This window comes from Suricata suricatta, chromosome 17 (genome assembly GCF_006229205.1).
Source record: "Suricata suricatta isolate VVHF042 chromosome 17, meerkat_22Aug2017_6uvM2_HiC, whole genome shotgun sequence".
In the NCBI taxonomy this organism is placed as follows: Eukaryota; Metazoa; Chordata; class Mammalia; order Carnivora; family Herpestidae; genus Suricata; species Suricata suricatta.
The window spans coordinates 11,139,600-11,161,371 of NC_043716.1; the positions used below are offsets into that span (position 1 = coordinate 11,139,600).

The 21,772-nt window shown below is 49.3% G+C and overlaps 1 protein-coding gene across 1 annotated transcript in view; it reads right to left on the minus strand.

Annotated features, from left to right (window-relative positions):
- NT5M (5',3'-nucleotidase, mitochondrial) overlaps window positions 1-21,772 on the minus strand; it is a 38,175-nt gene that overhangs the window by 14,770 nt on the left and 1,633 nt on the right. The window contains exons 2-4 of the mRNA XM_029928885.1: window positions 21,538-21,629; window positions 18,533-18,633; window positions 8,156-8,216 (exon numbers count right to left, since the gene is read on the minus strand). Coding sequence (XP_029784745.1) covers window positions 8,156-8,216; window positions 18,533-18,633; window positions 21,538-21,629 — 254 coding nt within the window. The remainder of the gene's footprint in view (window positions 1-8,155; window positions 8,217-18,532; window positions 18,634-21,537; window positions 21,630-21,772) is intronic.

The following is a 21,772-nucleotide window of genomic DNA, read 5'->3' on the forward strand; positions in this document are numbered from 1 at the left end:
GCAGCACTTTCTACAATAGCCAAATCATGGAAGGAGCCTAAATGTCCATCACCTGATGAATGGGTCAAGAAGATGTGGTATATATATACAATGGAATACTACATGGTAATGAGAAAGAATGAAATCTGGCCATTCGTAGCAAAATGGATGGACCTAGAGGGAGTCATGCTAAGTGAAATAAGTCAGGCAGAGAAGGACAGATACCATATGTTTGCACTCATAGGTCTAACAGGAGAAACCTAACAAAGGACCATAGGGAGGGGAAGGGGGAAAGAGAGTTGGGGAGAGAGAGGGACACAAATCATGACAGACGACTGAATACTGAAAATGAACCAAGGACTGAAGGGGGAGGGGAGAGGAAGCGGGTTATGGTCATGGAAGGGGGCACTTGGGGGGAGAAACACTGGGTGTTATATGGAAACCAATTTGACAATAAACTATTATAAATTTTTTTTAAAAGGAGTCTCTCATGATTATTTATGTATTTATTTTTGAAAGACCTAGAGACAGAGTGTGAGTGGGGAAGCGGCAGAGAGAGAGACCCAGATTCTGAAGCAGGCTGCAGGCTCTGAGCTGTCAGCACAGAGCCCGACGCAAGGCTCGAACACAGAAACTGTGAGATGATGACCTGAGCCAAGGTTGGACACTTAAGCAACTGAGCCACCCAGAAGCCCCCTTTATAAAAAAAATTGTTTAATCATTAGTTTTTTAAATTTTATTTATTTAAACGAAAACAAATAGGTCACCCATTTCTCCCATCCCTCACCTCTTATAACCACTGACCTACCTGCTCTCTGCATTTTATGAGCTTGGGCTGTTTTTTAGGGTTTGTTGGTTTGCTTTTAGATTCCACATATAAAACAGATCATACAGTATTTTTTTTTTGTCCGTCTAACTTATTGCTCTCAGCACAATACCCTCAAGGTCCATCCATGCCACAAATGGCAAGATTTCATCCTTCTTTATGGCTGAGTCATTTCATTGTATGTATTAACTAAAGATCTTTATCCGTTAATGAACACATGGGCTGTGTCCATATCTTGGCTATTATAAATAATACTGCAATGAACAAAGAGGTGCATATATCTTTTCAAATTACTGTTTTTGGTTTCTTTTAATAAATACCCGGAAGTAAAACTGCAGGCTCATATGGCAGTTCTATATTTCACCTTTAGGAATCTTCATTCTGTTTTCCAGAATGGTTGTACCAATTTGCATTCCCACCAACCATGCGCAAGGGCTCCCTTTTCTCTACATCCCCGGCAATACTCATTATTGTTTGTCTTTTTGAGAACAGTCCATCTAACAGGCGTGACATGGCCTCTCATTGTGGTTTTGATTTGCATTCCCCTAGTAATTAAGGATGTTGAGCATCTTTTCATGTGCCTGTTGGCCATCTGTGTATCTTCTTTGGAAAATGTCTCTTCAGATCTTCTGCCCATGTTTTAATCAGATTGTTTGGCTTGGGATTTGTTTTTTCTTATTGAGTTGTATGAGTTCTTTATGTATTTTAAATATCATCCCTTATCAGAGAGATGGTTTGAAAATATTTTCTCTCATTCAGGAGGTTGCCTTTCATTTTGTTGATGGTTTCCTTTGTTGTGCAGAAGCTTTTTAGTTTGATGTAGTTATCACTTGTTTATTTTTGCTTTTGTTGCCTTTGTTTTGGTGTCAGATTCAAATCACTGCCAAGATCTATATCAAGGAGATTGCCACCTATTTTTCTTCTACGTGTTAAGGTTTCAAGTCTTACATCCATGTCTTTAATCCATTTGGAGTTAACTTTTATGTATGGTGTAAAACAGTGGTCTAGTTTCATTCTTATGTATGAGGCTATCCAACTTTCCCACCATTTCTTGGAGACTGTACTTTCTCCATCATATATTCTTGGCTCCTTTATCATAAATTAATTGACCATATATGCATGGGTTTACTTCTGAGCTCTCTATTCTGTTTCATTGATCTATGTGTCCAGTTTATGTCAGTACTATACTGTTTTGATTACTATAGCTTTGTAATATAGTTTGAAATCAGAGGGTGTGATGCCTCCAGCTTTGTTCTTCTTTCTCAAGAGTGCTGTGGCTATTGGAGTTCTGAATCAATTGTGGTTCCAAATTTTAGGATTGTTTGTTCCAGTTCTGTGGGAAAATACCATTGGAGTTTTTGTATCAATTGTACTAAATCTGTAGAGTATTTTGGATAGTATGAATATATTTTTTAAAGCTTATTCACTTATTTTGAGAGAGACAGCATGAGTCAGGGAGGGGTAGAAAAAGAAGGAGAGAGAGAATGCCAAGTAAGCCCCACACTGCCACCACAGAACCTGATGGAGGGCTTGAACTCACAAAACCGTGAGATCATGACCTAAAAGCCTAAACCAGGAGTCAGACACTTAAATGACTGAGCCACCCAGGCACCCCTTGATAATATGAAAATTACTAAAATATGAATTCTTCCAATTCATGAGTACAGAATATCTTTACATTTATTTGTATCTTCTTCAATGTCTTTCATTAATGTCTTACAGTTTTTAATACACAGACCTTTCACCTCCTTGGATAAATTTATTCCAAGGTATTTTATTATTTTTGATGCAATTATGAATGAAATTGTTAATTTCTCTGATAGTTCTTTATTAATGAAAAGAAATACAACAGACTTTTGTTTAGTTAAACTTGTTAAATAGTTCCAACAGTTTTCTGATAGAGTCTTTAAAGTTTTCTATATATAATATCATATCATGTACAAATAGTGACAGTTTTACTTCTTCCTTTCTAATTTTTGGGGTTTTTTTCTTACCTAATTGCTGTGGCTAGGACATCCAATATTATTTTGAATAAAAATGGCAAGAGTGGGTATCCTATCTTGTTCCTGCTCTTAGAAGAAAAGCATTCAGCTATTCACCATTAAGTATAACATTTACCATGAATTTGTCATACATGACCTTTATTAAGTCAAAGTATATTCCCTCTATATCTGCTTTGTTGAGGGTTTTTATTAAAATGGATATTGAATTTTGCCAAATGCTTTTTCTGCATCTAGTGAGAAGATCATATACATTTTATCTACTTTGTTAATGTAATGTATCACATTAATTGATTTTTATATGCTGAGCCATCCTTACATTCCTGGAACAAAGCCCACTTGATCATGGTATAGGATCCTTTAGATGTATTGTTGAAATCAGTTTGCTAATATTTTATTGAAGAATTCTGCATCTGTGTTAATCAGGGATATTGGCCTCAAATTTCCTTTTTTCTGGCATTCTTGTCGTCATCTGTAGAATGGGGATAACAGCAGCACCTACTTCAAAGGGCTGTTATGAAGGTTGATGGCTCATGCCTGCATGTACGACCAACTCATGAGTTAGCTACTCCTGAGTGAGCCTGGGCTTTAAATGTCAGCAAGATCCAGCCTGAAAGAAGGTTCTGATAACCCAAATAATACCTAACTCTGACTCCCTAGATATAATAAAGGAGTTGACCTCTTAGCAATTGGGTTTCCTTCTTTTGACTGGGTCTCAAGGGGAACCAACTCAAGGAGAAAACTCCCACTCCTGCTGCCAAAGGCTGATGCTGTCATGGGGGTAAGGCACGGAGGGGAAAACTCTGTGAGACATCTGGGTCTGGAGCACCCACTGGGACAGCTGTGAGGGAAAAACATCCATCCTCAGTTGACTTCCTGAGACAGGACATCACCCCACTGCAGGCACCGGCAGAAGAATTGTCAACACTCCTCTGCCCCCCGTCTCAGGGGGCCCAGGACAGAGAGTCCATTTACTAGGGATAAGAGGCTGAGGAGAGAGGGTCTGTCTACTAGGAATGGGAGGCCCCAGACAGAGGGTCCGTCCACTAGGGATGGGAGACTGAGGACAGAGGGTCCATCCACTAGGGATGGGAGGCCCCGGACAGAGGGTCTGTCCACTAGGGATGGGAGACCGAGGACAGAGGGTCCGTCCACTAGGGATGGGAGACCAAGGACAGAGGGTCCGTCCACTAGGGATGGGAGGCCGAGGAAAGAGGGTCCGTCCACTAGGAATGGGAGGCCCCAGACAGAGGGTCTGTCCACTAGGGATGGGAGACCGAGGACAGAGGGTCCGTCCACTAGGGATGGGAGACCAGGACAGAGGGTCCGTCCACTAGGGATGGGAGGCCAGGACAGAGGGTCCGTCCACTAGGGATGGGAGACCGAGGACAGAGGGTCCGTCCACTAGGGATGGGAGGCACATGGATGGTGGGAGAGGAGGTGGCTGCAGCTACTTTCACCTCTTCACAGGGTACGGTCAATCCACCTTCCCCTCTGACTCCTTGGGGTGGGGTGGGGGAGGTGACAATGTGGCTGAATGGCAACAGAGGGCTGGGAGGTAAGTGTGCACCCCAGCCTGATCCCAAGCCCACATCCTAGCCAGGCCCTAGGGCCAACAGCCAACACAATTCACCCAAAGTTCCTCAAATATACTCCGCATTTTCCTGTCTTCATGTCTTTGTTCAGTGCTCCACTTCCTCCACTGACTGACTCTACATGTCCCATCCTGGCCCCTGCCCACGACCAGCACAGCACCAATGGTGTGACCCTCCCTGTAGTGCAGGTGGTGGGGGATCCTCCTTATGCGAGCCAGGAATTCTACTTTCTGAATCCATTCTATGGACATAATCATATGAAGATTTAGTTACAAGACGACTTCAGCTATTAGCAATCATGTTTTTCAAGAATATTTGGTGACACGGGCATCTAGCTGGCTCAGTCGGTTGAGTGTCTGACTTCAGCTCAGGTCAGGATCTCACGGTTTGTGGGTTCAAGCCCCACATTGGGCTCTGTGCTGACATCTCAGAGCCTGGAGCCTGTCTTCAGATTCTGTGTCTCCCTCTCTCTCTGACCCTCGCCTTCTCACACTATCTCTCTCTCAAAAATAAAATAAAATAAAAGACATTTTGAAAAAGAATATTTGGTGACAGAAAAAAGGCTAAAACTATATTAAGTAGAAAGAGGATGCTAAACTATATAAGATTTAAGTTTTGTTAAAACACATGTATTATATTTAATATGCATCAAGGAGGGGCGCCTGGGTGGCTCAGTCGGTTAAGCATTGGACTTTGGTTCATGTCATGACCTCACGGTTCATGGGTTCAAGCCCCACTTCAGGCTCTGTGATGACAGCTCAGAGCCTGGAGCCTGTTTCTGATTCTGTGTCTCCTCTCTGCCCCAACCCCACTCTCTCTATCTCTCTCTCAAAATTAAATGAACATAAAAAAATTAATATGCATCAAAGAGAAACTAGAAAGAAACACCTCAAAATATTAACAGAGTATTTGTCACAGGCGGTAGATTTGGAATCAGGGTTTTGTTGTTTTTTTCCCTTTTCTTTAATCAGGGCATCCACTGTCCACTATTACTGAGCCCCTTCCTCTGATAACAGCACCTCAATGTTTGTCTTCAAAGACCCCTGGCCTTAACAGGATGTCAGTCAGGATGCCCACCATCCCCTGACCAAGGGCGGGGAGTGTGACCTCAGCTCAGCTGGTAAACCTCCCTCTCGGGAACGTGAATCTGGGGCAAACACACCCACGGACGGGGAATGAAGGGGGCCGTGGTCTTGGTGAGCATGTATGACTCCCAAGGGGAGACTGCCTGCTGGCTCTGGCTCCCAGTGGCTTGTCGATGGGCTGCTTCTTCAGATTCTCCTGCGGTTCTCTGAGCAAAGTCACAGCCTCCTAATAAATTCTCTTTTTCTTCAAGTTAGCCGGACACTGCTGATGTCACTGCAACAAAGGAGTCCCAAGTGATGATCATCCTCTGAGCCCTCTGCAGTGGGCCTGCGCTGCTGGGGGGAGCAGTGAAGGGCACACGGGCTCTGGGATGCTCGACTCTGGAGCGTCGAGATCATCAGACTCAGGCTGCCCCACCGTTTCAGCACCTCCGTCGTCTCTCCCATCAGAGGAGCCGTCTGTTTCAGAGGGAGCTACTGTACTGATAGTAAACATATGGTGCCCGGCATGGCGAAGGCATCAAATAAATGGCAAAAATCACTGCTCAGATACGTTTGATACGTGCCTGTTGAATCTATTCATCCAACAACAGATGCTGAGTGCTCTTGGCATGCCAGGCACCGGGACCAAAAGTAAGCAAGACAGATTCAGTTGCTGCCCCCATGGGGCTTGCAGTCTAGTGGGGAGACAGGCAGACAACAAGACACAGACAAAGATGTAAACCCCTTACAAGTGCTTAGACAGAAAACAAGGGGCTGAGGGATGGAACAGCAAGGCAGAGAAAGAACAAGCTTTTAGATACGGTCAGGAAATGGGGTCAGGACGGCTGAGTGAGGCCTCACGGATGAGGAAGAACCCGGCACGCAGAGCACCTAGCAGGTTTAAGGGCCCGAGCCAAGAACACCGGGCCTGCTGGAGAAATAGGAACACGCAGCACCCATCGAGAATAGACCATCAGGAACTTAGGATGACGGGAGAGACGGCTGGGAGAGGCCTCGCTGGCTATGGGGCGAAGTGTGTGTATGCACATATTTTAAAATTCTATTGTAAGTGCGATGGGAAACTATTGAAAGGTTTGACAGCATGGGACTGACATGATCTACTTTGTGAAAGACCTCCCTGGCTCTGTGCAGAACTGAAATGAGCAAGCAGTGTAGACGGCTCTCTTGGTGGTTCTGGGAAGAGACGCTGAGGTGGGAGGATGGGGAGAGAAGTAGGTGGGTGCCAGATACCCTGAGCAGGAACTACAACTTGCGCAAGAGGTAAGAAGGCTGTCACCAGCTGGCTCCCTGGGTCTCAGCCTCAGCAGCCGGTGGACGATGCCGGTTTACTGAGCGGGACGGATGGACAGGAGGACGTGGGGACATCAGGAGCCTGGGGACACCAGGTTTGAGTTATCCAGAGTAAGAGGGCAGTCCTGGGCTGAAGCTATACAGGTAGGATGGTGGGCATAAAGATGGAGCCTGAATCCACAGGAATGCCGGAATGACCGCCCTTTTCTCGAGAATCACCCTGCCCACCCACTGCAAGCCCAGCTGGAATAGTGACTCTGGCCAACAGTGACACACACTTACGGGGGCGCCCGGGGACCTGTTAAAACACACTGGGCTGCTCCCAGAGTTTCTGACCCAGAAGGTCACAGGAGGGGCTGGAGAACGTCCACTTCCATCAGATCACTGCTCTGCCGGAAACAGTGGACCAGGCCTTCAGTCCTAACTGTCCTAACCACACTTACTGATGGTAAGTCCTTAGCTCCCTTGGGTTGAACCAAACTCATGTGAGAAGTCAGGGGGCAGCCAGGGAATGGGTGCGGGAGCGCGGGTGAAATGGTGACTGCCAAACGTCTCGCATCACGCCACTGGTCACCGCTCAGCAGGGGCGAGTTCCCGTTCCATTTCACACACACCCAAGGCACTTAATGGTGTGTGGACTGTATGTTTTGTTTCTAACATGGAGTTGGAGAGAGGAGAGACCGTGTGAGACACTTCAGAAAACCCATGACTGAAGATCCGTGCTGAGCAAGCCCCCTGAAGGGGGGATTCTGGGCCCCAATCCCGCCTTCCTGGACGGGGGAGGTCGCCCCCATTTCCCATGAACCCACCTGTGGTGAGAGTGCCCACCTCCTGGGCAACACACCTTTCATGTGGGTTTGGCAACCATAGGTTCCAATTTCCAGAAAAGCCTCGGTTTTATGTAATTCTAGTTGTTTTTGATAAAGATGATGACATGAGGGTCGCAAAACGCGGTGTGACCGTTTCACCCTTGTAAGACTGTGTGAAGAGATTCCCGCGCCCTGGTATCCGGGTGTGGGTGGCCCTCGCGGGCTCCTCCAGCATGTTTTCTCTCCTCTCACCCCTCACAAACGATGCTTCACTAACATGGGGGCGGTCAGCCTTCCCAGAGAAGCTGGCTTCCTCCTCAGGCTACATGCAGAGAACGTGCTGGAATTCCGGACTGGTGCAAGAGGAGGCCTTTGTGGGAGGAGTCGCTGGCAGGGACAGGAGGGATGATGGGAGAGGAGGCAGGCACGAGGCCACCCGAGCTGCTGAAGGCGGTGCTGTGAGGGTCGGTGCCCTTCCCCGGGGGGTACTGAGTGCCAGCACCCCTCACCCGTAGGGTAAAGGTGACAAGAGGCAGAGCACCAGGCCCACTCCGAGCAGGCTGCTTACCTTCTCGTAGGGACAGTACTTGTACATCCTGATGGGGCTCGTGCAGATGAAGACGTCAGTGCTGTGACAAGAGGAAGGACAGTCAGCCTGGGCTCCCAGGTCTCCGAGGCCTTGGTCACCCTGCCCTCCTGCTCTGCAGGTGTCAGGCCCTCATTGGGCTGCACCCGTCACTGAGGACCGGAAAACCCACCGCCCACCCCTGCACTGCCGTCCAAGCCAGAGACATCTGCTCTGTGCCACAGCCCTGAGCACCACGTGCGACATCACGTCTGGCCCTGCGACCCGCTCAAGGACAGGCATCCTACGTGTGGCGCTTCTGTAAAGCCAAAGCCAAACGGTTAGCTGGGCCAATCACTTGCCCACTCTGGGATCTGAGCGGGGAAATGCTGAGAGAAGGAAGCACAAGCGATGAGAGGCCTTAAGAGGAGGCAGAGCAAGTTACTTGAGGGAGAATCGGGGCCTCACGCCACACAAAGTAAAGGACCCCACGAGGGAGAAGTCCTCTGACGGAGCGAGCCCACCAAGGCCTCCGGCCGAGGGGACACAGAGGAGTGGCCCCATCCTCTCGGCCAGGCTAAGCGCCCCGACGATGCGAAGGAGGCCCCTCTAGCTCTGCTGAGGAACGGCACTCCCCAGGTCTGGCTCTGGCCTGGTGACAGTGGGGGAACTGACGGGAAGGCCTTGTCCCCACAGCCCAGGGGCCCCAGGCCCTCAGCAACACAGCCATCTGGTCCTAAACATCCGCATAAAGCGTCATCGAACTGAGCCTGGGGGAGGCTGGTTTCCTGGGCTCCTTTTCTCTTTGGCAAATTAGTCCCGGGAGAGTCCGACCTATGTCAGAGCGCCAGGTCCCCAGGCAGGAATGCCCGTGCCTTCCAGTGACCCCGAGACTCGGCTCTCTTGGCGCCGCCCTGCCAACCTCGCTGTCCCCGCCTGCATGCAGGGTCAGTCCCTTGGGTACCGGGCCTCTCCTGCCGCCCGCACTGAAAGCTGGCCTCCCTCGAGGAACCTGCCTCCCCTCCGAGCCTGGAGCGAAAGCTGTTTTTCCCTCACACCCCACATGCTCAGAGACACACGCTGAGGAAGCTCCTCCTCCCTTCCAGACTGTTCCTCCTGCCAGAGTAGGTGGTCGGTCAGGTTTTAAGAGAAGGCCTGGAAGCCAGCAGAGGGGAAGCCCTGGTCCAACGTGAGGAGAGCCACACGCCTCGGTCAGGCAGCACTCCAAACAAAACCACCAGAAACCGGATCGAACCAGACAGGCCCAAGGTGGCTGACAAAGTACTCCTCCTTCGTCAGGCTCCTCTGCCCTGCTAAAATCTCCTCCCTAAGGGAGCCCTGACAGGGGACCCCCTGACCAAAAAGTGAGTAACCCACATTCCTGGAAGAGACCCCCTGCTTCCAAGGAATCCCCAACTCAAGTAGTGCCCGTTCCACCCCGCTACAACCGCCGGCGAGGGAGAGAACTCAGACCCCAGCGGGGCAGCTCTCCTTGAGCTCGGTGCTCTCACTCGCCACAGCATGCTTCCGCTTCGGTACCCTTTCCCGCCTGTACTGCTCATCCGCTGCATTGCGTCTGTCCTTGAAATCTTTTTCTGGAGACCAAGAGCCTCCTGCGACATCTTTTGATGGGCTGGGCTGAGGCCTCAGGGCCCCAGGTCTCCCCTGACCGTCCACACAGCAACACTCCTTCAAGATCCCTGACTCGGTGATGCCTGTGCCGGACGGCCACACGCCTACCACGTGCCCAGAGGCCGTCCCTCACCTCCCACCGCCCAAGGGCTCACGGACGTGCCGCCCTCCCAGCCCACCAGCCTCCTCAGGGGCCACAACTTGTACACGCGCACTGTGCTCACACGTGTGGACCCGACCCCCACCTCCCAGGTCCGCCCTGCATGCCTCCAGACACCTCCCCCTCTGCCCCACCCTGTCACCCTTCCCAGGGCCACACCTGGAGTGTGTCCTCACTCCACCCGCCACCTGCTGTCCTCCGGGCCGGGCATTCCCAGCATCTTGGCTCAATCCTTCCATTGGCAAGACAACAGCCCCCTGAGGCTCAGCACACTTCTGTCACCCCTGGTCACCGCCCTCCCTCCTGCCATCACCCGCCCACTCGTCCTTATCTCTCTCCACCAAGGCCCTGAAAGAACCCGACTCTCCAGCTTCTTCTACCTGCACGCAAGGAACCCCCTGTTGCACATAATCAGTGTGGCCATTGTCACCTGAATTCATAACCGCAACCCCAAGGCAGCCCTTTCCCTCCGTGTGCTGGCGTGCCCACTCACCGGGACCACCACCGCACCGACCCCGTTTCCTGGGCTTCTGGCTGTGAGACCCCCTGTCTTCTCATCGTGGATTCTAGAAAGGCGTGCCTGTGTCTGAACTTCCTTTGCTCGTTCAACGGCACGGGAGGAACGGGCCTGCCCCCCTCCCTCCTCTCAAGGCAAACCCTGGACTCCACCCTTTACCCTCACAAGGAGCTATTGCCCTGCGACACCCCCTTTTCCTGCACCCTCCTCCCATACCACTCATTCAGGCGTGTCTGTTCTCTCCCACCTTATAACATACATATGCACACGCAAGACCTCGACCTCGCCCCCGCCCCCGGGACCTCCCGTCTCTCTGCTCCCAATACGTAGGTGGCCCCACTTCTTCAACTCCGGTGCCTGCTTCAATCCACGCAACCTGGAGCCCATCCCCTCTGCTGCACGGAAAGTGCCTGTTGTCACCAAGGACCCTCATGTCACCACATCCCATGCACACCCCACTCTCCTCTGGCTCACCAGCACCAGAGCGGCCATGCCCTCCGCTGCGACAGCTCCTGCATGGGCACACCTGCCCCCCGTCGGCCACCCCAGCAAAATCTCCAGCCTCTCTTCATCTACACCCCCTGCTCAGTGACATCATCCTGGGCTTTACACGCCATCTTTATGCTGGTGTCTCCAACTTCAACTTCACAGTCCAGCCCTCTCCCCCCATGTGCCAGGTTTGCATCCTTAACGGTCTACTGAATATCTCCACGTGGACATCTCCCCAGCATCACAAACTCAGTTTTTTCAAAATGGAACATGTGATCCTCCCCATGCCCCAGACCTGTCCCTTCCCCAGTTAATGGCGCTATTATAGTCATCTAGCTGCTCAAGAGAAAAATGAAACATTACACCTTTTCCTACTCTTCCCCCACCCCCCATATCCATCCCTTGACCTATGGGTCTACCTCCAACACGTGTTTCTTTCCGCCGACTTCCCTCCACGGTCCTCACCCCAGTCTCAAGCCCTGCCATCTCTTACTGAGTTACCACAACCACTTCTGATGGTTCCTCAGCTTCTAATTCTGTCCCTGCCAAGACTTCCTACCCCCTCACCCCCACCCAGGCATACAGACTGACCTTTTTTATTTTATTTTTTCAGTGGGAGAGTGTAAGCAGGGGAGGGGGCAGAGGGAGAGAGAGAAAAAAATCTGAAGCAGGCTCCACATTCAGCACGGAGCCCAACGCAGGGCTCAATCCCATGACCCTGGGATCACGACCTGAGCTGAAATCAAGAGCGGATGCTTAACCCACTGAGCCACCCAGGCACCCCCTTATTTAACATTTTGAGGAAATGTGTTCCCTAGCGTTTTCCACAGCAGCTGCACACCTTTACAGTTCCACCAGCAGTGAAAGAGTTCCAAATTCTCCACGTCCTCCGCAGCATTTATAATTGTTCCTTTTTTTATCAGTATTGTCACTCTATTTTTTTTTATTTAAAGTTTTATTTATTTTTGAGAGAGAGAGAGAGAGACAGCATGAGCAGGGGAGGGTAAGAGAGAGAGGGAGACACAGAATCTGAAGCAGCCTCTAGGCTCTGAGCTAACTGTCAGCACAGAGCCCGAGGCGGGGCTTGAATCCACGAACCATGAGATCATGATCTGAGCCGAAGCCGGACACTCAACTGACTGAACCACCCAGGCGCCCCAGTATGGTCATTCTAGTAGCTATCTCATTGTGGCTTTGATTTGCATTTCCTCACAGACAATGCTGTTGGGGCATATTTTCATGCCCTCACTGGCCATTTCCATATCTTCTTTGGAGAAATGCTCGTCCAAACTTAGCGTCCCAAGACTATGTTTTTCAAGTCTACGTGAAATCATGTCATTCTCTCATCCAGCTGCTCCTCTGGCAGTGCGCTGTCCCTCTGCACGCTGCCACGCTCACTGAATTCTAGCCACACGGGTCTCCTCTAAGATGTCACTCAAATAAACAGAATCCTTGCCCATCTCAGGGCCTTTGTACCCTGGCTCCTTACTAACTAGCTCGTTCGTACCATTCAGCTCTGAAGCCAAATGCCACCTCCTCAGAGAAACCTTTCCACCCACCTGAAGCAGCCCCTTCCCCATCTACTCTCACATGCATTCTCTATTTATTGCCTTCACAAAGCTTATTGCAAACTGAAATTATTTTTCTTTATACTTGTCATCTTCCCCACTATACTGAAAACTCCTTGAGACCGGGGACCTTAGGTTAGGTGTCTTATTTACCAGTCTATCCCCCGTGCTAGCACAGTGCCAGGCACATAGCAAGTGACACAAAATCTATCTGTTTAGTGAGTGAATGAATTCACTGCTGCCGACTCCAGACTCCGCACTCGTAGGCGAGCTGACAACACGGATTCCATCTCTGGCCTCCATCTTGCTCATGTCCACGCAACGACCTCCCTTCAGGGTATGTATTCCAGGCCCCTTGGACGTTAATCTATGCCCTGACCCGAGTGTGGAAAGGCTTGCTCTGATCTCTCCTCTTCTGGTACCCGGATAGGGCCGTGAGGTCTGTCCAGCGTTAGTCCCTGTGACTTCAGCACAGTGCTCCCTGCACATCCCTTCCCGCTAGAAAATCTGTGGCCTAACGTCGGAACTTGGCAGAGAATAGTTGTGCAGTTCTGGGTCGTTGCTCGCCTGGTCCCCCCATCAGGGTCACCCTGAATAAAACTGTGTAAACTGTACAGAGTTCCCAGAAAACTGTATGTTTTCTGGTCTAAAGCGCCTTCTCAGTTCAGTCCCTCCTTCACCTTCTAACAATAGGGAATTGAAAGTCATGGTTAAACACAGGTGTGAGTGGGGCGCCTGTGGGGGGCTCAGTCAGTTAACTGTCCAACTTCGGCTCAGGTCATGAGCTCAGTTTGTGGGTTCGAGCCCTGCGTCAGGCTTTGAAGCTGACCACCTGGAGCCCGCTTCAGATTCTGTGTCTCCCTCTCTCTCTCTGCCCCATTCATGCTCTGTCTCTCTCTTTCTCTCAAAAATAAACAAACGTTTAAAAAAAAAAAACCACACAGGTGTGAGCACATCTAAACGTATCCTTGTAAATGACTGCTGGTAAGCAGTCCCCCTAGGAGGTCAAATACTTGTTTTGGCAAACACGGCTACTGCTTCACACATGTTTGAAGTTATATGTATTATAAGAACTACGGGGAAAAGATCCAAATGAAAGAAAACTCCAGCAAAACCACCAAAATATAAGCAAGTGGTGGTTTCAAAGTGATGAGACTGTAAATGACTTTTTATCCTATATTTAAATTTTCCAAAATTAACCATTGTTTTTTTTTTTTAAACAAACATTTTTCAACCTTCTCTTAGGGACTGACCTCTGAAGCCAATTATAATCCCAACAGAAAGTGCTCACTGCTTTAGACATCATGAGTTCCGCACACATTAAAATCCATCATATTCTAGGGGTGCCTGGCTGGCTCAGTCGTTTAAGTGTCTGATTCTGGATTTCAGCTCAGATCATGATCTCATAGGTTTGTGAGTTCGAGCCCCACAAGGGCTCTGGGCTGGTAGCCGGCTTGGGATATTCTCTCTCTCTGCCCCTCCCCTGCTCATTCTCTCTCTCTCAATAAATAAATAAACCTAAAAAAATTCCACCAGATTCTAAGCACCAGGGAGATTCAGCTATGACTCATTTCTTTGCTGGCAGTGACTCCAAGTCAGTTTCGGCTATTTTCACATGTCAAATGTCCCTTTCAAGGATAAGTCATGCTGACTAATGGCACTTTATATGGAATATACTATGCTAGGTGCTCCGGGGGAACATCTGCAGAAAGAATTGCATTTAAGTATCTATCACTAAGTATGTATCAAATTTAAATACAGAGCACAGACTAATGGTTGCCGGAGGAGAGGTGGGTGGGTAATGGCCGAAACAGATAAAAGGGATTAAGAGCGCACTCACTGTAACAGCACTGAGTAATGTATATGATTGCTGAATCATTATATGGTACACTTGACACTAACATCACGCTGTATGCTAATTATACTTCAAAAAGAACGGTTTTTAAATGCATATGGAGGGGCAGTGGGGTGGCTCAGTCTCTTAATTTTGGATCAGGTCGTGACACCAGGGTCGTGGGATCAAGCCCCAGGTTGGGCTCAAGTGCTGAGGGTGGAACCTGCTTAAGGTTCTCTCTGGAGCTCCTGGGGGGGCTCAGTCAGTGAGCCATCTGATAACCATCCCTCTCTCTCTGCCCCTCCCCTGCTTGTGGTCTCTCTCTCTCTCTCTCAAAAATAAATAACCCTGACAAAAAACTTTAAAATAATTCTCTCTATCCCTCTGCCCTTCCTGTGCTTGTGCTCTTTATAAAATTAAAAAGATAACAATAGTAAAATAAAAATGCTTATGGCTTCGATCCAGTTAGTCCATTATTGCACAGAAATACTTGCACACATACTCACCGTAGGCCTGATAAACAAGGAGCAATGAGAACCAATTTAAATGTCTATATGGAACTCATTAAATACATGATGGCATATGTATCACAACAAAACACAATGCAGTAGTTAAAAAGAATAATATAGTTCCATGGTGTTGTTGCCGAAAGGTAGCTAACACATACTGTTAGGTACAGAAGAGAAAGCAATAGAATAATACAGAAGACCACATTCCTATTTTATAAACAACAACCACTACGTGAATGTTTATGCAGCGAATACCTGAGCCTGTGCCCCATGCCAGCCCTAGGGACCGAGAATACAGCCATCACTGAGACAATCCCTGACCCCAGGGAGGTCACAGACACACATCAGCTTAGAGAACATACCCAGGGGAATGGGGAGGATTGGCTGGGTGGAGACAGAGTCCTCTTTAGCTGCAGCAGCATGGCCGCTTTGAGGAGGGGACATGCAAGGTACTCAGAGCTAAAGGATTAAAATCAATGCAGCCACGCCACGTTCTAGCAGGGAAGCATCCCAAGAGGGTATGTTAAGAGTTCTGTAAGATCAGAAAGAAGCTTGGTGCATCCCTGGGGCAGAAAATAAGCCAGCCTGCCTGGAGCAGGTGAAAAGAGGTCCTCAGGCAACACGGCTGAGTTAGGGTAGGAAGCCAAGAGGGGGCGGGGGAGGGGCAGAGAGGAAGGCAGACAGAGAATCCGAAGCAGGCTCCGCACTGTCAACGCGGGGCTCAAACTCACGAACTATAAGCAGAAGTCAGCTGCTTAACCGACTGAGCCACCCAAGTGTCTCCTAAGAGGTAGTTTTAAAAGGGGACCAACATCACCAAAATCTGGTTTAAAAATATTTCTCTGGTGGGGCGCCTGGGTGGCTCAGTTGGTTAAGCATCTGACTTCGGCTCAGGTCATGATCTCATAGTTTGTGAGTCTGAGCCCTGTGTTGGCCTCTAGGCTGACAGCTCAGAGCCTGGAGGTTGTTTCAGATTCTGTGTCTCCCTCTTTCTCTGCCCCTCCCCCACTCACAATCTGTCTGTCTTTCAAAAATAAAATAAAAACATTAAAAATATCTCTCTGGCTTCTGGGTAGAACGTATAAATTTATATACAGAGAAACCTGTATTTGTAAACCATACAAATATGTATGTAAATGTGTTTTCAAAGGTCTGTAAGCATAGCATCCACCCCGCTCTGTTAACAGGGATGGAAAGAGTGGGGTTGAGGGGGATGTACAGCAGGAGAGTGGGAGAAAATGGGCAACTCACATTTTTCACAGATGTGCACACTGAGTTTTTCACAAGAATATACTCATGTATCACTGAATAATTTTAAAAAAGGGTACAGGCGCTTGGGTGGCTCAGTCGGTTCAGCATCCGACTTCCGCACTGGTCATGATCTCGAGGTTTGTGAGTTCAAGCCCCGCTTGGGGCTCTGTGCTCACAGTGCAGAGCCTGCTTCGGATCCTCTGTCCCCCTCTCTCCCTCCCCCCTCAAAAATAAAAGTAAACATTAATAAAAAGGGTAGTTGCCACTGAAGGTGGTCCACGGGAGCCGAGCCTCTGCCCGTGCCGGGGCAAGGATGCAGCGCGCAGGGAGGATGCTGCGGGCAACGGGCGGACAAAGTGTTCGCTCACTGCTCCCCTCCCACCTGACACCTTTGCCTTCTCCCCCTGCCAGACCCCTTTTCATTTTTCAAGATGACAGCTCAAGTGTCACCGTCTCCCCTGAGGATTAGCCCTGCCTGTCTATACTCATACATCTACCACGCCATGTCTAGTACTACGTTCTAGTCATCTGTTTGCTAGTGAACTCTTTGAAGGCAAAGTCTCTTACCTACTTCTGCAACAGGCTTCTGGTAGGAAACCCGCAGATAGCAGGGCCTGACAAATATTCCTTAAGTAACATTTTAAACCTTGACCTCTGTCTACTTGGCCCTAGACACAGAGCTATCCACTTAGTTACTGAGTAGATCCCTCTATCTGTGTGCAAATTTTGGGCACTGACTGACCTTAGGAAAAGAGTAAAACAGATAAATTGAACTATATCCAAATAAAGACTTTGGGTTTCAAAGGACACCACCAAGAAAGTAAAGCAATAACCTACACAGAATGAGAGAATATATTTGCAAATCATATATCTGATAAAGGACTTGCTATCTAAAATAAAGAACTCTTAAAAATTAGCAATAAAAAAGATCAATAACCCAACTGAAAGAAAATTAGCAAAGGATTTGAATAAACGTTTCTCCAAAAAAGATAAACAAGTGCTAATAAGCACACAAGAAGATGCTCAAATCATTAGCCCTCAGAGAAATGCAAATCAAAAGCACGATGAGTTATCTGTCCCTTCACACCCACTAGGACGGCTACAATAAAAAATGTGAAGCCTACTGAAAAAAAAGGAAAGACCACAAATGTTCGCAAGGGTGTGAAGTTGGAATCCTCATACATTGCTAACGGGAATGTCAAATGATATTGTCCCTTTGGAAACGTCTGGCAGTCCCCGACATGTCAAACATGGATTTACCACCAGACCCAGCAGTTCTGCTCCCAGGTATATTTACACCTAAGAAAAATGAAAACCTACAACCACAAAAATACTTGTGAGTGTCCACAGCAGTATTATTCTTAATACCTAAAAAGCAGAAGCCTTAATACTAACTGATGGATAGATGAACCAAATGTGGCGTGTCCATACCGTGGAATATTACCCAGCAATGAAAAGGAATGGAGAACTGATTTGTAGAGGAAGCAGATGAACGCTGAAAACACAACGCAGCATAAAAGAAGCCAATCACAAAAGGCCACACAGTGTGTGTACGAGAAACGTGCTTGATATGTCTAGCACAGGCAAATCTACAGAGACGCAGAGCAGACAGCGGCTGGCTAGGCTGCAAGGGAAGAAGCCTGGGTGGTGACTGCTCCTGGCTGGAGGGTTTCTCTTGGGGCTGATGAAAGCGTTCAGAAACGACTACGGTCATGAAGGCACAACTCTGCGAACGTACCCTTGAACTGTACACTATAAATGGGCGTATGGTATGTGCATCCATCTCAATATGGCTTTTGTGTTTTTTGTCTTAAGTCCTCAGGGAGGCGCATCCTCTGTGACTGCTGATGGGCTTAGTGGGTGGCTATGGAGCGGGGGCAACCTCTTCGCTAGAACGAAACACAAACACCGCACACGGTACTGCTGCTCCCGCACCACCGTTCTCAGAGGTCTCCCGTTAGACCCCTTCACGCCCCTCACTCAGTTCCTCCTCAGCACTTATCACAACCTGTGATTATCCCTGCTTGTGAGATCCTTTAACGTCAGCATCTACTCTCCGGGGGCTCCGTGACGGCAGGACGGTGTTTGCTCGTCTCTGTGCCACCGTGTCCGGCAGCGTTGAACAGCATTGGTTCTCAGCTATTTGCGGAATAAAGGCACGTCCAGCACCCAGTCAACCGGGTCCAACTAGACTCAATATTTTCTCCTGTTACTGGGTCAAAACACCTTACTAGCCTACAGGTCGAGTGTGTGTCACTCCATGAGGGTGTTGCCAAGTCCAGGGCTGAAGAAACATGCATGGAGGCCTGTGCAGGGATGAGAGAGAAGAAGGCAGGGTGGTGGGGGAGGGGGGCAGCAGGGGAGAAGGGGAGGTGCCGGCAGGAGAAAGGCAAAATACTCAGAGGGGGAGACAAACTTACTTTTCTAGCTTGGCCATCTGCTTCACAGCTTCCACAGCCCCCGGGAGAGGCTCCAGGTCAAGGAAGAAATTTTCCGATTCCCATATGCTAATGGCCTTCTCCTAAGAAGAGGAGAGAGACTGGTGACTTCCAGGGTACTCAGCACCTCGCCTCACCACAGGGACTATGGCACGGCTGGGAAGAGCTACTGACAAGAAGAGTGTGAGCCTTCCGGGCTCCCTTCACTCCCTGACACACACACACACACACACACACACACACACACACACGGACACACAGACACACACACATCCTAGGGGGAGGGTGGATCACATGGAGCGTGTGTGTTGCAGCCCCTCTCCAGGGGCTCTGACTTCAGCAAGGACCCAGCAGAGAACAGCTAAGGTGTCAGGGGCCATGGATTCCAAAGCCCGCTCTGCTAAAGGCACGGCTAGAGCCACCTGGGACCCAAGGTAGGTCATCATGAATCATGCACTTGCTTGACTCTAATGGCCAGAGGCATTGTAGAGGCTCTAGGAGTGGACCAGCTCCTGTCAGGGTGCTAGAGTCCTTCACTTCAAGAGCTGGAGGAACTTAGAGATTTTTCAGAGTGCTGCTGTGCCGTGTAGGTCAAGGGGGACTGGCAGGGAGTAGTGGAAGGTCAATTGGGCAGAACTCCAGGCTCCTCACCCCTATCAACGATAACAGCTCTATTAGCTGTTTTATGCATTGGTATGTCAGTAAGTACTCTCTTTAAAAACTATTCTTCTGCTTTTAAAGTTTGAAAGCCAAAAATCCAGCCCTGCGTCTTTCATATGAGACAGTCAAGGCTCTGAATAGGGAAGGGATTTTCTGAAGGTCACACAGCAGAACAGTGGCATTGCTGAGAGCTGAACACCATCTCCCAACTCTCAGACTATAAGTTTCTACCTCACGTCATGAGGCCCAAATCAAGTTTACAGAGTGCCACACCTCTCCAGGCCCAGGACAAAGGGAAGGAAGACAGACCCCGGGCCTCGGAGCTGTAAGAACCTAAATCCCACATGTGCGGTGCACGAAGTATCTCTGCCAGGCCAGAGGCTGCACACTGCAGACCCAGTGTGACCACCACGGCGTACAGGCAGCGAACCTGAGATCACACTTGCCATACTCTTGCGAATGATGTGAGGTTAAGCAAACAAGTAGTTATTGCTAAGATATGTTCTCCCTTGTTTGACCCTCACATCCCACAAGGGGCCAGAACTGCTATCCTCGGCTCACTGATAAGGAAACTGAGGCTTACAGAGGATTTCTTTTTCAAGGCCACTTATGGGTGATCCTGTCAGAACTTGACTTACGGTTTCTGACTCAGAGGCAGTGCAGGCTGGTGGAAAGCGCGCTTGACAGGAGTGAGAGGTCTTGGCCCCTTGCTGCGTGACCCCAGACTAACCACCGGACCTCAGCAGTCAGCATCCCAGCCCTCTCTCCCTCCCTCCATCACTCACTTGGTCTGAAACCCTGGTCAAGGCACTTCCTCTCTCTGGGCTCAGTTCCTCAACTGTCCCGACAACGTGGGATTCCAAGTCAGTTAAAATGAGCTTTGCCTTCCACCTCTGTCCCGGTTACCTCTCAGAGTCTGCCTACATAATTAAACTTGGTTGGTTGATTGGTTGTTTTTAACTGTAGACGCTGGGCCAGCCCAGCCAAGGGAGACCCAGGGATGTTCAATAAAGGGCATGTGTTCATTTATTAAAATCCCGTTTTCTGAAATGGTTCCAGAAGCAGAGCTCAGCAGGTCTCTCCCAGAACAGCCCTTCCTTAGTGTCCCAGGAGCTTCATTCCTCTGCCTCATCCTTAGAAAATGGTAATTCATCTCCTCAGTCCTGGGGTCTGCACACCTGTACAAAGGACTGCAAAAGTCACTGTCCTTTCCAGCATTGGGGATGGGCTTTATTTTATTGCCCTAATACACTTCTGGACGGAAATAAGGGCCCAGACTGTCAATACTGTGCACAGTCTATAAACGAACACACACATAAAGCAGGGGGATGTGTTACTGAGGCTGCAAAAAATTACTAGGGTATTCTCTCCAGTCTGAAGCTCATAATCGGCTATTAGAGCTGGGAGAAGTGAGCACACAGAACTTTGTGAAAGTCGCCTTCTGAAGTGCATGGTGTTACCGAAGAGACATGGTGCTTGATTTTCTTTTTAACACCTGCCTCTCAACAACCCAATTATTGTCAAGTTACCCATTTTAAGTCAAAAGAAACACTACTGTTAGAGCAGGACAAAGAAGAGGACTTTGGGGTGGGGAAAGCTAAATGTGCTTAGGAGGCAGACAGACTTGGGTTCCAATCCTAGCTGAGCCCCTCGCTGGCTATATGACTTAGGACAAGCTTCCTGACCTGCACAATGGAGATAATACTGTCTACCTCACATGGGAGATAATGCAGTCAACGTGTGGTACAAAATAGGCTCTAATATCATCATCATCATCATCAAACTTCCGGTGGTGACCCCAGGTGGCCAATCAAGGGATGCCAGAAAACATGCAGCCTCTTTAAGTTTGTGCAAGGCAAAAGCCCGTTCCTTTCACCAGACAGTTGAAACTCGCAAACCAAGCCATCTGTCTATAAACGTGCCTGGATATTTCCCCTCGGACCATGGTGGACTCAGCGCAGCACCTCGGCAGTCAGGGGGATGTGGTGGGCTCAGGCTCAGCAGGGCCACCAGGGCAAGGGGATAAGCCAAAAAGTTGATCCCACCCCATCTTGACCACTGACTCATTGTGTGATGTCCAGAAAGTCACTCAACTTCTCTGGGCCTCAAATACCAGTGGGAACTCTGCATTCATGGAAGAGGGCAACAAAGAATGGCAAAGACACTCATCAAATTCGTGAGGATGAAGAAACCGGCACGTGACTGTGGCAGGGGTCAAAGAGGGCTTTACATGTAACGTTTATCTCATTTAAAAAATTCAGACTTGCGGCCAAATGCACCCAAACTTAAAAAGTCACTAAAGATACTATATATCGCTTCCTTTTCACCTGACTTGTGAAAAGCCCTCGAGGACGGCCGGCAGTTCCTGCGCGCAGGGCTGTGCCGGGGGCCGCGCCCTCGGTCCTCCCCAGGCCCCCCTCTCACAAGAGGACCACCCCGAGGCTCGGGGCGGTGACCCCCCAAGGTCACGCGGGCTCCCGGCCCAGGACCGGGAAGGAGAGCCTCAGGCCCGCCGGGCTCGGGGCCCCGGAGCGGGAACGGCGGCCCCGCGCGGCGCCGAGC